Here is a 17,483-nt window from a genome sequence, read left to right as displayed (position 1 = left end):
TTTTACCAAATAAATAATATTAAAAACATTTTTTTAAATAAATGGAAGAAGGGGCCAGGAGGTGGCACACCTGGTAAGGACCCAGGTTTGAGCCCCTGGTCCAAACCTGCAAGAGGAAAAGCTTCACATGTGATGAAGCAGGGCTGCAGGTGTCTCTCTGTTTCTCTCCCTCTCTGTCTCCCCCTTCCATCTCAATTTCTGGCTATCTCCAATAAATAAATAAAGATAATTTGAAAAAGAAAGAAAAATAAATGGAAGAGAAAAGGTGTCACCCTGAATTTAGACTTTTCCTTTTTGAGAAGATATATGTCCATCATAAATTCTAGTACTGAATATAGACATGCATAGATATAACTGATTTCTGGGTACATTTATTTCCAGTGTCTACTCTCATCTTTTATAATAGCTATTCAGGATCTAAATTTTGAAATTTTTCTTTATGTATCTTCAGAAAACTGTTGGTTAGCTACTTTTCTCCAACTTCTAGTTCCTTTTATATAAACATAATACTATATAAGAGATTGGAGAATTTCCTGCAAAGGTCTATCTCTTTAGTAAATAAGTCTCACTGTAATTCATTTAAACTTGGTCACCTTTTTGTTTAAAAGGAGAAAGTGGTCTATGATTACTTCTGGTCTTTTTGCCCTTGTTGGAATCATTTGGCATACATGTATACAGTTTATATATATATATTTAAAATATTTATTTATTCCCTTTTGTTGCCCTTGTTGTTTTATTGTTGTAGTTATTGATGTCATCATTGTTGGGTAGGACAGAGAGAAATGGAGACAGGAGGGGAAGGTAGACAGGGGGAGAGAAAGATAGACACCTGCAGACCTGCTTCACCATTTGTAAAGCTATTCTCCTACAGGTAGGGAGTCAGGGGCTCAAATCGGATCCTTATGCTGGTCCTTGTGCTTTGTGCCACCTGTGCTTAACCCACTGAACTACAGCCTGACTCCCTCTAGTTTTTATATATTTTTAATTCATTCTATATAGATAGAGCTGTTCAAAAGGGAAGAGAGAGGAGAGAGAGTGGGGGAGGGAGAGAGAGAAAGAGGAATAATTAAACCTTTCTCACTGCTTCACCACATTTGGCACATAGAATGACAGGAATTATACTTGCGACCTCATGCTTCTAAGTTTAGCACCCACTCACTGAATCACCTGCTGGACTCCTTTCTTTACTTTTTTTCTTTGATTGAGGGTAAAAGAAAAAAGGAGTGAGGCACAGACAGGTGATACATCTTCGCCATTGCTTCTCTTCTTATTAATCTTTCTCCTTGAAGTTGGAAAAAGGGAGTTAAAAAGAACCACTGTGAATGGTAATGTGTATGCTCAACTGAGAGTACTGCCCAGCCCCTGCCTCTTTCTCTTTCTGTTACTCTGTGAAAAAAGTCAGCATAGATTAATAAAATTGTTGTGATAAAAAAGTGACTTCCTTGATTTTTATTTTGTAAATATAAACAAGTAGCTACATCCTCTGTTAAGATACTCTGGTCTTTTTTTTTTTTTAATTTTTATTATCTTTACTTAGTGCATAGAGGAAGCCAGAAATCAAGAGGGAAGGGGGCTATAGAGTGGGAAGAGACAGACAGACAGCGATAGCCCTGCTTCACCACTCACAAAACTTTCCCCCTGCAGGTGGGGACAGGGGTGCTCAAACATGGGTCCTTTCGCACTGTAATGTGTGCACATAACCAGGTGTAACACCACCTGCCCTATACCCTGGCCTTTTAATAGTAGTATCACTTCCATTATCCACAAAGTCATTGCCAGGTACTTTATTATTAAATCAGTGTACACAAAGTGCTATCTCATTTTTTTGTGATACAGAGAGATTTGCTCATGCTACAGAGTCCAATGCTATAATACCAATCATTATATCACCTTATAGGCCATGAGAGTGATGTATTTTTTTAAATTTATTTCTTTATTGGGGAATTAATGTTTTACATTCAACAGTAAATACAATAGTTTGTACATGCATAACATTCCCCAGATTTCCATTTAACAATACAACCCCCACTATGTCATTTATCATCCTTCATGGACCTGTATGAGAGTGATGTATTTTATGAACAAGTTACCCAATATATGTTTGCAGATTAAATAATCAGTGATTTCATAAAATTGAGAGTGGATGTCTAGTATGTTGTCAGTATGAAGTGGTTTTTTTTTTTTTTTAATTTTATTACTTTTCCTTTTTGTTGCCCTTGTCTTTTTTTTTTTTTTTTTTTGTAATTATTGTTGTTATTGATGTTGTCATTGTTGGATAGGACAGAGAGAAATGGAGAGAGATGGGGAAGACAGAGAAAGGGAGAGAAAGATAGACACCTACAGACCTACTTCACTGCTTGCAAAGCAACCTCCCTGCACATTCAGAACCGGGGGCTTGAACCAGTATCATTATGCTGGTCCTTGTGCTTCACACCACATGCCTTAACCCACTGCACTACAAGCCGACCTCCTGAAGTGTTTTTCTGACATAAATATACTTCATATATTTTAGTGCTCAGTGACTTATGAAGATGTAACTGTGATATTCTCTCAAGAGGAGTGGATACTATTAAATCCTTCAGAAAAGAAACTCTACAGAGATGTGTTGTGGGAAAACCATAGGAATTTTCTCTCAATAGGTAATTATAATCTTCATTCGTCAATTAGAAGACATTTTGTCCACCACTGTTCACCAATGTGAACTCGATATATATATATGATTTCTAATACTGTTTTTATTTTTAGGAAAATTACTAGAGGAGCATTCCACCAATAAGCAGCAACATAACCACCAAGGAAGTAAACAAAGGTTTGAGTACATTTCATAATACAATCATTTTAAAGTAATTAAAATTTATAATCACTGCTACCATTATATAAGTATTAAGCTATTTCATCAAAAATGATGTCATGAATATGTTATGGAGTAGTTGGGCAAATGACGTAAATAGTGATAGTTGTGATATCATGCCTAAAATTCTTATTTTACTCACTGGCAACACATGTACCATAGTGATGTTCTAGATTATCATTTTCTCCACTTCATAGAAAAATCTATCCCACAAATAATAAACAAATGGAAACTATAAGAAATAGATCAGTGTGGTCCAGGAGGTGGCACAGTGGATAAAGTATTAGATTCTCAACCATGAGGTCCTGAGTTCAATCCCGGCAGCACATGTAGCAGAGTGATGTCTGGTTCTTTCTCTCTCTGCCTATCTTTCTCATGAATAAATAAATTCTTTTTTTAAAAAAAGAAAGAAATAGATCAGTGGGGAGTTGGGCAGTAGCTCAAGGGGTTTAGTGTACGGCGCAAAGCACAAGAACAGGTGTAAGGATTCCGGGTCGAGCTTTGGCTCCCCACCTGCATGGGAGTTGCTTCACAGGTGGTGAAGCAAGTCTGTAGGTATGTATCTTTCTCTCCCCCTATCTGTCTTCCCCTCCTCTCTCCATTTCTCTCTACCCTATCCAACAATAATAATGTCAAAAACAACAATAATAACTACAACAATAAAACAAGGGCAACAAAAGGGAAAATAAATAAATATAAAAAAGAAATGGATCAGTGAAACTCAGTGTTTATGAAGTAGTATGCTTGAAAAGAGTAAGTATATCTCCTATAAATTAATAACTAATTTTATAGTATTTAGCTGTAGTCCTTAGTAGTGGAGAATTTCAAAACAAAGACATTATATGTTGTTAACAAAGGTATTTTAATGAATAAATTCAAAATACCTGTAAATATATTATCAGATAAAGAGATTTAGTACTTACCAACATTTTCTTTGAGATTTGTCTTATTTTTAACTGTTATACTATGTCTTTTTATAATTTCATTATTGTCATTATATTGTTTGTATAATAATTTCAGTCAAATATTTTGATAATGTCTATTTTTTGGGTTGTTAATAATAATGTCAAGCATTTTCCTTAAAAAAAAAAGAATTTTTTTTTCATTAAACTATCATTAAGTACCTTCTCACTATTTTACAGTAATATCATCAGTTATCTTCGGCTACATGAAAGAATTCACATTGGAGAGAAACCCTATGAATGTAAACAATGTAGTAAAGCATTCGGTTGGGCCAGTAATCTTAAGGTACATGAAAGAACTCACAGTGGAGAGAAACCCTATGAATGTAAACAATGTAGTAAAGCATTCAGTCGGGCCAGTCATCTTAGGGTACATGAAAGTACTCACAATGAAGAGAAACCGTATGAATGTAAACAATGTAGTAAAGCATTCAGTTTGGCCAGTCATCTTCAAAGACATGAAAGAACTCACAGTGGAGAGAAACCCTATGAATGTAAACAATGTAGTAAAGCATTCAGCCAGGCCAGTAATCTTAGGGTACATGAAAGAACTCACAATGGAGAGAAACCCTATGAATGCAAACAATGTAGTAAAGCATTCAGTCAGGCCAGTCATCTTCAGAGACATGAAGGAACTCACAGTGGAGAGAAACCCTATGAATGTAAACAATGTAGTAAAGCATTCAGTTTGGCCACTCAACTTAGGATACATGAACGAACTCACAGTGGAGAGAAACCCTATGAATGTAAACATTGTAGTAAAGCATTCAGTCGGGCCAGTCATCTTCAGAGACATGAACGAACTCACAGTGGAGAGAAACCCTATGAATGTAAACAATGTAGGAAAACATTCAGTTGTTCCAGTCATCTTAGGGTACATGAAAGAACGCACAGTGGAGAGAAACCCTATGAATGTAAGCAATGTAGTAAAGCATTCAGCCAGGCCGGTAATCTTAGGGCACATGAAAGAACTCACAGTGGAGAGAAACCCTATGAATGCAAACAATGTGCTGAAACATTCAGCAAGGCTAGTCTTCTTAGGGTACATGAAAAAACTCACAGTGTAGAGAAACCCTATGAATGTAAACAATAGAAAAGACAGAATGAAATCAATGGAACCAGTACCACCTCACCATGATTCACTTCGTTCTGTGTTATACAAGCTCTTGCACTAAATATGGTCCCCAGATCAAATTGATGGGTTTTACAGTTAACAATATATGGTTATATATCAGCAGAGTTCAGAATTTAAATCGGAGGGAAACAAGTCTTTAGACTCTGAAGCAGAACTGAAGTGACCTAAAGGGCATGCAGATGGTTTGTCCAGGGCAGAATAGGCCCAGTGAATTGTAGTCGTGGCTTATTTCACTGATGAACCAGATGGAAGATGGCTACCATATGACCTCACTCAAGTGGAATCCATATAAGTGAGGCTCCAGAACTTGCTGAAAAGAAAGATTTAAAAAAAAAAACAGAAACAAAGGGACTGTTTCTAGAACATTATCAAAATTGTTATTATCTTTGAGAAATTGGGGACATAAATCTTTGATATTGGATGTAAATGGAACCGTACTCTGTATTTTACTGTCTGTCATGCCACTATTAATCACAAATAAAAATTGCATAAAATCATCTCTTGATATATTTTGAATTGTTCATCTGAGTATGACATTTATATATGCACACATTTATACCCAAAGTATAAACCTCTGAATTGCCTTGTCCATCCCAAAATCTTGTTTTCCATTTAGGAACCCAAACCTAATTATCCAGCTTGGACAATAAAAGCATCTTCCATTATTTTTCATTCATAAATGTAATCATAGCATAAGATGGCCTGCAGCCTCCCAGAAGGGCATATAGATGTCAGTATAATAAAATAAAAAATTTTTTAAATGAATTAAAATATATAATACTATTCACACTATTGTCCTATTAATATCTCCTTTGAGGCTTGATAGTACTTGTTTTATAAATTTGTGTGCATCTATACTGGTAACAAAAATTGATACTGTTTATGTTATGACGATATAATCAAAATATTTTTTTTTCTGTTTCATTTTTTTTTATTACCAGAGCACTGCTCTCCTCTGGCTTATAGTGTTGTGGGGGGTTAAACCTGAGACTTTGAACCCTTAGGTATGACAGTCTCTTTACATAACCACTATCCTATTGCCTCCTCTCATAACAGTGTCCATCTTTGTTTCCTATTATGCACTTGGTCTAAAACTATTTTTTATTTATTTTATTTATTTATTTTCTTATTTAAGAAAGGAGATATCCTCTGCCCATTTTTGGATGGGGTCATTTGCTTTTTTGGTGCTAAGTTTAGTCTGCTGAGCTCTTTGTATATTTTGGTGATTAGTGTCTTGTCTGATGTATAGCATGTGAAGATCTCCCATTCTGTGAGGTGTCTCTGTTTTTTTGATAGTTTCTTTGGCTGTGCAGAAGCTTTTCAATTTGATGTAGTCCCATTGGTTTGTTTCTGCTTTAGTCTTCCTTGCAGTTGGGTTTGTTTCATCAAAGATGTCCTTGAGGTTTAGGTGGGAAAGTGTTTTACCAATGTTTTCCTCTAAGTATTTGATAGTTTCTGGTCTGACATCCAGGTCCTTGATCCATTTGGAGTTGATTTTTTGTTTCTGGTGAGATATGGTAGTTCAGTTTCATTCCTCTGCATGTTTCAACCCAGTTTTCCCAGCACCATTTATTGAAGAGAGCCTCCTTCTTCCACTTAATACTTTCGGCTCCTTTATCAAAAATTAGGTATCTAGGAAATTTTCCATTTCCTCCAGGTTCTCTAGCTTGTTGGCATATATTTGTTCATAGAAGCCTCGCATGATATTTTGAATTTCTGCGGTGTCTGTTGTGATATCTCCTCTTTCATTAACTATCCGATTTATTTGGGTCTTCTCCCTTTTTTGTTTTGTGAGTCTGGCTAAAGGTTTGTCAATTTTGTTTACTCTTTTGAAGAACCAACATTTACTTTCGTTGATCTTTTGTATGGTTTTCCTATTCTCAATGTTATTTATTTCTGCCCTAACTTTAGTGATTTCTGTCCTTCTGGTTGCTTTAGGGTTCCTTTGTTGTTCTTCTAGGTCTTTAAGATGTGCAATCAGGCTGTTTATTTGTGCTTTTTCTTGTTTCCTAATGTGTGCTTGTATAACTATGAACTTCCCTCTTAGGACTGCTTTAGCTGTGTCTCAAATATTTTGATAGCTTGTGTCTTTATTTTCATTGAACTCTTGAAACATTTTGATTTCTTCCTTGATTTCCTCTTTGACCCAGTAGTTATTAAGAAGTGTACTGATGAGCTTACACATTTGGGACTTTTGCTAGTCTTTTGTTGATCGTTAAGTGTTAGTTTCATTACACTGTCGTCTGAGAAGATGCTTGGGACGATTTCAATGCTATTGAATTGGCTGATGCTGTCTTTGTGGCCTAACATATGGTCTATCCTTGAGAATGACCCATGTGGATTTGAGTAAAATGTGTATTCCAGTTTCTTGGGATGAATAACTCTGAAAATGTCCAATAGTTCTAGTTTATCCATCTCTTCATTTAGCTCCCTTAAGTCTTTATTGATTTTCTGCCTGGATGATATGTCAAGTTGAGAGAGTGGGGTGTTGAAGTCCCCTACTATGATTGTGTTGCTGTTAATATATTGCTGTAGCTCTTTCAATAGAAGTTTGATGTATTTAGATGGCTTCTCATTGGGTGCATAGATGTTAATAATTGTTAAGTCCTCTTGATTGACTGATCCTCTGAGCATTAAGTAGTATCCATTCCTATCTTTTTTAATCTTATCTATTTTAAAGTCTATCGTGTCAGATATGAGAATAGCTGTTCCTGCCCCTTTTTGTGGGCCATTGGCTTGTATGATAGTTTTCCATCCTTTCACTTTGAGTCTGTGTTTGTCTTGTTGAGTTAGGTGGGTTTCCTGTAGACAGCATATTGTTAGGTTGTGTTTTCTGATCCATCTTCCTACTCTGTGTCTTTTAATAGGTCAATTCAGGCCATTGACATTTATTGATATCAAAGATTGAAGATATTTTAACGCCATTCTTGTAGAGTTTTAGAGTGTTTTGATATATGTTCTATTTGTGGTGGCTCTGGTTGTTTATAGGAGACCTTTCAGAACTTCTTTCAGGAAAGGCTTGGTGATGGTTGATTCCTTCAACTGTTGCTTTTCTGAGAATGTTTTGATGCCTTCATCTAGTCTGAATGACAGTCTAGCAGGATATAGTATTCTTGGCTGAAAGCCTTTCTCATTGAGCACTCGATAGATATCTTGCCATTCTCTTCTGGCCTATAGTGTTTGTATGGAGAATTCTGCTGCTAATGTTATGGGTTTTCCTTTGTAGGTGACTCTTTGTCTTTCTCTTGCAGCCTTCAGGATCCTTTCTTTATCCTTATTCCTTTCCATTCTAAGTATGATATGTCTTGGTGTCTTTAGGTCTGGCTTAATTCTGTTTGGGACCCTCTGGGCTTCTTGAATCTTTATGTCTTTGATGTTGTCTAGACTAGAGAAATTTTCAGCTATTATGGCCTGGAGAATGCTTTCTTCCTCTCCTTCTCTTTCTTCCTCTGGTATGCCAATAATGCGTATATTGTTTCTTTTGAAGTCATTCCATAGGACTCTGTTGTTTTCAGCATCTCTTATTCTCTTTTTGAGATCTCTTACTTCTTTTTTAGTTGTCTCGAATTCATCCTCAGTCTTGCTAATTCTGTCTTCAGCCTCATAGATTCTATTCTCTCTGCCCTCTACTGTTTTCTGGAGTTCATCTATTTTGTTTCCCTGCTCTGATACTGTTTTAGCTTGTTCAGCTAGTTGCCTTCTTAGCTCAGTGATTTTAGCTTTCATCTCTCTAATAACCATGAGATAATTAGTATTTTCTTCCATATTCTCATTTGTTGTTCCTGTATTTCTGACTACAATTTTTTCAAATTATTTACTCACTCCTGTTATTATTTCCTTAGCTAATGTTTGAATGTTGAACTCATTATTTTGTGCTACACCCTCTGGAGGACTTTTAGCTGGACTCCTGTCCTGGTTCTATTCTCCAATATTTCTTCTTGCTGTTATAACCATTTTATATATTATGTTATGAGTTCCCTTTATCAGTACTTTTTAAAATTATTGATCACTATTGCCTGGATTGACTTGTGTCTAAGTAAGTTAATTAAAGGGTTCACGGTGGTGGAAGTTAACAGTTGTTTCAATCCCTGAGTTGGAGCTCAGTGGTTTAAAAGCCTCTTTTTTTTTCTTCTTCCCTATAGACTATGGCAGCCTGAGGGATTTTAAACTATCAATAGGCTTCTTAGCTTAATCACTGACTCCTGACCAAGAGATAAAGCAGGGTGTGGCAGAGATAATCCAATGGTTATGCAAAGAGACTTTCACAGCCCCTCAGCTATGCCACCGAGGTATAGGTCTTCTGAGTTTCCTGGTTAGATCTCTGTCCCCTGGTGTCCCTCCCTGTCACTGCTCCAGATTCTGAGGGTAGTAGCAGTGGAGACTCAGAGTTGCACTTGGTGAGTCTCTTGGGAGTCCTCTCCTCCCTTAAGCTGTCCCCTTGTTGGTGGAGCAGACTGGAGGTGGTGTCTCAACTGATAAACTGCTGAACTGTTAGCAGTCACTTAATCTCTCCTTAGGCTCCTCTCTCCTCTCTGTCACCAGCCACATGTGTTTGTACTCATGGGTGATTTACTGGGTTCCTGTGGTCATTCTAGTCCTGTCTTGTTTCGGTCCCGGGTAGTCTCCTTTGGTATTCCTAATTGATCCAGGAGAGGAGAGGAAAGTGATCTGCTGCTCGTAGCTCCGCCTCCGGAAGTTGAATCCAGCTTTCCCATTCTCTCTGTTCCTGCTTTTCTCTTCAGGCTCTACTCAGACTGCTGGGAGTGCACTGAAGAGAGGAAGGAACTTGGGAGGAAGATGATATATGTTGGAGCCAAGGGTGAGAATCAGGAACTTTTGCCTCAAAGATGACAGAACATGTCTGGAAGCAGCCTCAGGGCTCAAAGTCACCCTACTGTGTCTCCTCTGCTGTGACTAGAATTCCTACCATAAGCCATGGGTGGAGTCCCCATGACCTGCTGTGTTCCCAATTGGGGAACACACACCAGGCTCTGCCCTCAATTGTCTGCCAGCATGGATAACCATGGGGTTTGAATCTAATTATCCATGGAGCCAGGGGTGTGAAGCCCAGACTCCTGTCCCAGCTGTGAGTATGGGGCTCTGGTTTTCCACTAGCCTACTGACACGGTATGGGGCACCAAGGAGAGACTAGATAACCCTAGGCAGCAGTATCAGGTTAGGGAGTGATAACTAGGATCCAATTATTACATCTATGCTAGTGGCCTAAGAGCAAAAGCTCAGTGTGCAGGATGCCTCTCTTGCTTTGTGCATGGCCCAGTGTTTGTTTAGCACTCTGTCTCTGTATATAAATGAAATATGGCTGCATTCTTTGACTCATCTTGGATAGAGATAGAAGGAATTGTGTTAAGTGAGATAGGTCAGAAAGAGAAAAAGTAGGATGAGATGATCCCACTCATAAACAGAAGTTGAGAAAGAGATATAGATATAGATAGGATATGGAGGGGATAGGATATGAAGTTATGATGGTGGAAATTTTACCTCTCTTATCATATGGTTTTGTCAATTTTTTAAATATTTATTTTAATGAGAAAGAGTAGATACAGAGGGAAAGATACCATCAGAGAGGAAGAAACCAGAATACTGCTTAGTTCTGGCTTATGGTGGTGCTGGGGATTGAACCTGGGATCTCAGAGCCTCAGGATTGAAAGGCTTTTGCATAACCATTATGCTGTCTCCCCAGTCCTCAATGTTTCCTTTTTATAGATAAAAAATAAAAAAGAGGGAGTCGGGCTGTAGCGCAGTGGTGCAAAGCACAAGGACCGGCGTAAGGATCCCGGTTCAAGCCCCGGCTACCCACCTGCAGGAGAGTTGCTTCACAAGCGGTGAAGCAGGTCTGCAGGTGTCTATCTTTCTCTCCCTCTCTCTGTCTTCCCCCTCCTCTCTCCATTTCTCTCTGTCCTATCCAACAATGACAACAACAATAATAACTACAACAATAAAACAAGGGCAACAGAAAGGAATAAATAAATAAATGAATAATAAATTAAATTTAAAAAAAGATGCCAGCTCTACCTTTAAAAAAAATAAAAAATAAATTAAAAAGATAGTTATTTGTAAATGACATTAAATGATATAAATCATGGTGAGGTCTTGTATGTTATAGTAAATTCTAATCATGGAATTTTCAAGGTAAACCAAGTTTTCAAATAACTGGGTTATAATAATTATCTGTTGTCTTCTAAACCTTTAAGACAGCAAGGAACCTTCCTCATTCTCTATAAAACCTGTATTTCTTCCAGTCTTTAAACCTCTGGGGCTTTGTTTGTTTTTGTGCACATTTATTTGGATCCATACCAATGGATATTGCAGCTGCTGATGTCAACCAAATCAGTGGAACCAGTGGCACCTCCATGTTTTATTTTGGAATGTTTTCATAGATGCCAGGCCTGGGATGTCAACCCTTCAGCTCTATTACTCTGGTGAAGCCTTTCCTAGTTCATAGGAATCCTTAGTTCCATTTCAGGTGGCACAATTTTTTTTAATATTTATTTTTATTTATTTATTCCCTTTTGTTGCCCTTGTTGTTTTATTGTTGTAGCTATTATTGTTGTTGTCGTTGTTGGATAGGACAGAGAGAAATAGAGAGAGGAGGGGAAGACAGAGAGGAGGAGAGAAAGATAGAAACCTGCAGACCTGCTTCACCGCCTGTGAAGCGACTCCCCTGCAGGTGGGGAGCCGGGGTTCGAACCGGGATCCTTATGCCGGTCCTTGTGCTTTGCGCCACCTGCGCTTAACCCGCTGCACTACAGCCCGACTCCCGTGGCTCAATTTCTTAACCTAGATACAGAAGTTACAGAATTTAGATACAGATCAGGGCACATGAGATAGGGCATATGTACACACGTATCCATAACTTAAGGGAAAATATATACCTTCTAGCAAAAGTATGCAATAGTCTGCCAGTAGATACAGCAGGCAAGTAGAAAGACCAAAAAAAAAAAAAAAGAGTAAGAAGTACTTAATTTTCTCCTTAGACCTCGACACTCTCCTAACCTACTTCTATTTAACTTTCCTAAGACACTCTGCTAAGATAAGGTTTAACTCTGCAAGATGAAGCAAAGACCACAAAAGATAGATAAGGTCCAGAGACCACCATATTTTAATAATGGCCCTTTTGGTCACTACCAGCCCACTTCCATCATCCAGGGCCCTAGTCAGGAAATCTTGGGTTTCTCACACATATATGATGGGCCTAGAACTCTAAAAGACCCCTCTCTACAACTGAAAAGCTGAATAAGGGTGAGAGACTGGCATACTTTAATGATGACTCTTTAGTCACTATCAGGCCACCCCATCAGCTGGTGCCCTATTCAGGGAGTTCTGAGATTCCTAAACAGACATGATGGGACTAGACCTCGAATAGATCCCTCTCTCCATTGTTACTGGTCATTTCTAGCAAGAACAACACAACAGACCACTTTGTGGGCCCCCATAGGACCATGCCTTCAATTTGGATCAACAATGGTAGATAGAGAATGTTCCAGCCTCCAAAAGGAGGCTGGACATCATACTCTGCTACACCTGAGGAAGATAGGCCCTGATATTGGGGCACCTTGGAACATTCCTACTTATGAACACAGAATGTGAGTTCAGATCTACAAGGATACAGAGGTCACACAGGCTCCTAAGCTGAATATAGGCCCCAGATCATATCAAATCTGTGGGGCTTAGAGTCAACAATATTTATCCACCTTTCCCATATTTGGCAGCTATTCTCCTCCCTGATCCAGCTTTCTGGTCCTTCTGCCAGCCATGAAGCCACCTGCCCAGACAATAATTAGGATCCATTTACATACTAGATTGAAAGTTCAGGGGAAAAAAAAAAAAGCACTAATATAGCCACAGGCCCTTTGGAATATAACTAAAATACATCTACTAGCACTCTACAAAATGGAGGGCCCTGTGACTCTTCAACTACACTATTCCAGCCTTTAGGTCCATGACTGGTCAACAATTTGTTTGGCTTTGTATGTTAATTCTCTTGTCAACCACCAGGTTCCAGTTGCTACCATGATTCCAACCAGAGTTCCCTGGATAGACAGCCCCACCAATGTATCCGGGAGCTCTGCTTCCCCAAAGCCCTTCCCCACTAGGGAAAGAGAGGCAGGCTGGGAGTATGGATAGACCTGTCAATGCCCAGGTTCAGTGGGGAAGCAATTACGGAAGCCAGACCATCAACTTTCTGCATCCCACAATGGCCTTGAGTCCATATTCCCAGAGGGTTAAAGAATAGGAAAGGTATCAGGGGAGGGGATGGGATACAGAGTTGTGGTGGTGGGAATTGTTTGAAGCTGTACACCTCATATCCTATGGTTTAGTCAATGTTTCCTTTTTATAAGTAAATATAAAAGAACAAGAATTGGGAGTCGGGCCATAGTGCAGCGGGTTAAGCACATGTGGCACAAAGCACAAGGACTGGCATGAGAATCCCAGTTCGAGCCCCTGCCTCCCCACCTGCAGGGGAGTCACTTCACAGGTGGTGTAGCAGGTCTGCAGGTGTCTATCTTTCTCTCTCCCTCTCTGTCATCCTTTCCCCTCTCCATTTCTCTCTGTCCTATCCAACAACAAGGACATCAATTACAACAACAATAAAAAAACAAAAGGGAATAAATAAATAAATATAAACAAGAACAACAATGATAGAAACTGCCCAATTCTCCAAAGGGAGGCTGGGTCAACATACTCTGCCACTCATGGAAGACTGGTCTTGAAATGAGTGCAACCTAAAATGTTCCTAGCTATGGCCATGAAATGGAAGCTCAGGCTGATAGAGATATAGAGGTTACACAAGCTCCTTTGCTAAATAAAAAAGATGGGAGACCTAGGTCAGATTGATGGGGTTTCCAGTTCATGGTGTTTTTGTACTTTTCCTATATCTGGAAGCTACTCTCTTCCCTGATCCAGATTTCTAGACCTATTCTCAACTCTGACACCATCTTCCCAGAGAGTACTTTCAGTCCACATGCATGTTAGCTATCAGGCCTAGGCAAAAATTACTAAAGTCATAGGACCTTTGGGATATACCTAAAATAGACTTCTTAACCTCTTAATACATAAAAATCCCAAATATTATCTGCTCTATTTTTAACTTTTTTTCCTGATTACTAAACAGTTTGTTCTACTTTATATCTTAATGCTTTTCAGCCACCAATTTGCACATGCTACCATGATGCCAAATTGACTTCCCTTAGCTGACAATCTCAACAATGTGTCCTGGAACCCCACCGCTCCAGAGTCTAACCCCACCAAGGAAAGACAGAATAAGGCTAAAGAAATGGATTGAACTGTCAAAACTCATGTACAGTGTAAAAGAAATTACAGAAGGCAGCCCTCCAATCTTCTGCACCCTATAAAATTATTTGGTCTATACTCCCAAATGGATAAACACTAGGGAGGCTGCTACCCTAGAGCGCTGCCCAACTAGGGAAAGTGAGAGATAGGCTGGGCATAAGGACTGACCTGTCCACCCCCATGTTCAGCAGGGAAACAAGAGAAGCCAGACCTTCCACCTTCTGCACTCCATAATGACCCTGGATCCATGCTCCCAATAGATAAAGAATAAGAAAGCTATCAGGGGAAGGAATGGGATATGGAGTTCCAGTGGTGGGAATTGTTTGGAATTGTACCCCTCTTATCCTATGGTCTTGTCATTTCCATTTTATGAATAAATATTTAAAAAGAAGCAGAAGAAGAAGAAGGAGAAGAAGAAGAAAAAAATGAGAAGGAAAAGAAGAATAGGGAGGCTTCCAATATAGGGGATGAGATATTTTACCCTGGAGGTGGGAATTGTACAGAATTTTACCCCTCTTAACACACAATTATGTTGATCATTATTAAATTACTAAAAAAAAAGGCTATAAATCGGGAGTTGGGCTGTAGTGCAGTGGGTTAAGCGCAGGTGGCGCAAAGCACAAGGACCGGCATAAGGATCCCGGTTCGAACCCCGGCTCCCCACCTGCAGGGGAGTCGCTTCACAGGCAGTGAAGCAGGTCTGCAGGTGTCTGTCTTTCTCTCCCCCTCTCTGTCTTCCCCTCCTCTCTCCATTTCTCTCTGTCCTATCCAACAACGACAACAACAATAATAACTACAACAATAAAACAGCAAGGGCAACAAAAGGGAATAAATAAAATAAAATAAATATTTTTTTAAAAAGCTACAAATCTTTTTATGGATATGCTGAATTTGCTTTCGATCAAACTTTGGGGACACAAAATGTTATACATAAACTTGCAATTGTTTTTAACTTACAGTTTATTTAAAATATTGGCTATGCTCATTTGTGATTTTATATTTCAGATGCTTAAGAGTCTTGAACATAGTCTAATTATTTAATTCCTGATTCCTCTTCTCTACATTATAAAGATATAAAAAGAAGTAGCTAGTGATATGGGGACCATATAGTGGTACACCCAGGTAAGTACATAGATCATCAAGCACAAGGACGTGGGTTCAAGCATCGGCTCCACACATGTATGAGGGAAGCTTTATAATTGGTGAAGCATGTCTGCAGGTGAGTATTTCTCTCCTTTATTCTCAGTCTCACCATGCCTCTCAATTTCTCTCTGTTCTTTCAAATAAACAATAGGGGTAAAATAAAGAAAGAAAAGAAAAGACGGCCACTGGAAGTGGTTGATTTGCCATGTCATGAAACCCCAACAACATTGGGGAAAGAAAAAAGCCAAACAAATACAGCAAATCCTAACAGAGATTTTCAGGTTTTTCAAACCTTATCCTGGGTTGTGGAACCAGGAAAAACTGGAAGACACCAGACAGTGTGACAAGGCTGGGAGTTGAACACTGTTGCTCAGCATCCTGCAGCCTCCACCCATGTCCTGTTTAGCACCGATTGTTTTGCCCTTTTAAGGCCCATAGGTTCAGTAAATGTAGAATGAAGGGGAGCAGGCAGTGATGCACCCAGTTAAGCACACACATTAGCATGCACAGGAACCTGGGTTCAAGCCCCATGTCCTGCCTGCAGAGTCAACAGCTTATGAGTGGTGAAGCAGGACTGCAGGTGTGTATCTTTCTCTCTCTATCTCCTCCTTTCCTCACAATTTCTATCTTATTGAATGAAATAGATTTTAAAAAGGGGGGGAGGAGGAAAAGGACACTGGTAGATTCATAGTGCTGGCACTGAGAAATTGCAATAGCAACATTTATAATAACAAAATAATACTTAAAATTTTACAATCTTTACTTATTGGATGGAGACATCCAGAAATTGAGAGGGGGAAGAGAGATAAAGAAGGAGACACAAACAGAGACATCTATAACAGTACTTCACCACTTGCAAAGCTTTCTCCCATGTAGGTGAGGACCAGGGAATTGAACCTGGAATCCTTCAAATTGTAACATATTCATTCAACCAGGTGGGCCATGACCTGCCCTCAAAAAAATATATATATATTTTTAAAATAATTTTTTATATTTATTTCTTTACGTATTCCCTTTTGTTGCCCTTGTTGTTTTTGTTATAGTTATTATTGTTGTTATTGATATTGTTGTTGTTGGATAGGACAGAGAGAAATGGAGAGAGGAGGGGGAAGACAGGAGGAGAGAAAGACAGACACCTGCATATCTGCTTCACCGCTTGTGAAGTGACGCCCCTGCATGTGGGGAGCCAGGGGCTCGAACTGGGATCCTTAAGTCGGTCCTTGTGCTTCACGCCACCTACGCTTAACCCACTGCGCTACCGCCTGACTCCCAAATATTTTTTTTTTATGTATGATGAGGAAGACTATTGCCTTCTTTCTTTATAGCACTGTTTCAAATTGTTGGGATCTTCTGTCCATTTCACTTCCCCCCAACATTGTTTACATTAATTTTACTATAATGGTTTATTTATTTTATTTTATAGGACCGAGAGAAATTGAAATGAGAAAAGAAGAGAGAACAGGATAAACAGAGACAACTATAGCAGTTCTTCACTGCTTTTGAAGCTTTCCCCTGCAGGTTTGGACTCAAATCACATGGACAGTACAGCTGCTTTAATCCTTATGTATTTATTGGATGGAGAAAGCCAGAAACTAAGAGGGAAGGAGGACCCAGAGAGGGAAAGAGACAGAGAGACACCTGCAGCCCAACTGTACCACTCAAGAAGCTTCCCCCTGCAGGTATGGACTCAAATCACATGGACAGTACAGCTGCTTTAATCTTTATGTATTTATTGGATGGAGATAGCCAGAAACTGAGAGGGAAGGAGGACCCAGAGAGGGAAAGAGACAGGGAGACACCTGCAGCCCAACTGTACCACTCAAGAAGCTTTCCCCTGCAGGTGGGGACAGGGGCTTGAACCTGGGTCCTGAAACTTGTGTGTTCAACCAATGCACCACCACCTGGCCCCCAGACCTTAGATATTAATGAGATCCCACAAAATGCAGCCTTGATGCCTCACTGAACTCGGGAGGCAGAGCTACCCTGTCTTCCTGGCACTTATTGAAGTGTCTGGAAGAGCCAGGTGCACTGTGGCCTCTCCCCCTATCCTTGGAACAGCCAATCTGTGGGCCAAATGAAG

At 39.3% G+C, this 17,483-nt stretch overlaps 2 protein-coding genes across 15 annotated transcripts in view; one reads left to right on the top strand and one right to left on the bottom strand.

Moving 5' to 3' along the window:
- The window catches only part of LOC103127427 (zinc finger protein 709-like), a 426,106-nt gene extending 420,661 nt beyond the window's left edge, over positions 1–5,445 (top strand). For 7 of the 9 annotated variants that reach the window (XM_060181679.1, XM_060181682.1, XM_060181680.1 and 4 more), the window contains 3 exons: positions 2,513–2,639; positions 2,746–2,809; positions 3,994–5,445. In XM_060181679.1, coding sequence (XP_060037662.1) covers positions 2,513–2,639; positions 2,746–2,809; positions 3,994–4,906 — 1,104 coding nt within the window. In that variant the 3' untranslated portion in view covers positions 4,907–5,445. The remainder of the gene's footprint in view (positions 1–2,512; positions 2,640–2,745; positions 2,810–3,993) is intronic. The other 2 variants (XM_060181676.1, XM_060181675.1) reach the window with 1 other exon arrangement.
- The window catches only part of LOC103127428 (zinc finger protein 709-like), a 393,603-nt gene that overhangs the window by 166,194 nt on the left and 209,926 nt on the right, over positions 1–17,483 (bottom strand). The window lies entirely within an intron of this gene.

This window comes from Erinaceus europaeus, chromosome 23 (genome assembly GCF_950295315.1).
Source record: "Erinaceus europaeus chromosome 23, mEriEur2.1, whole genome shotgun sequence".
NCBI classification, from domain to species: domain Eukaryota; kingdom Metazoa; phylum Chordata; class Mammalia; order Eulipotyphla; family Erinaceidae; genus Erinaceus; species Erinaceus europaeus.
The sequence above is the reverse complement of the archived record's forward strand: the minus strand, read 5'-3'. Positions and strand labels throughout refer to the sequence as shown.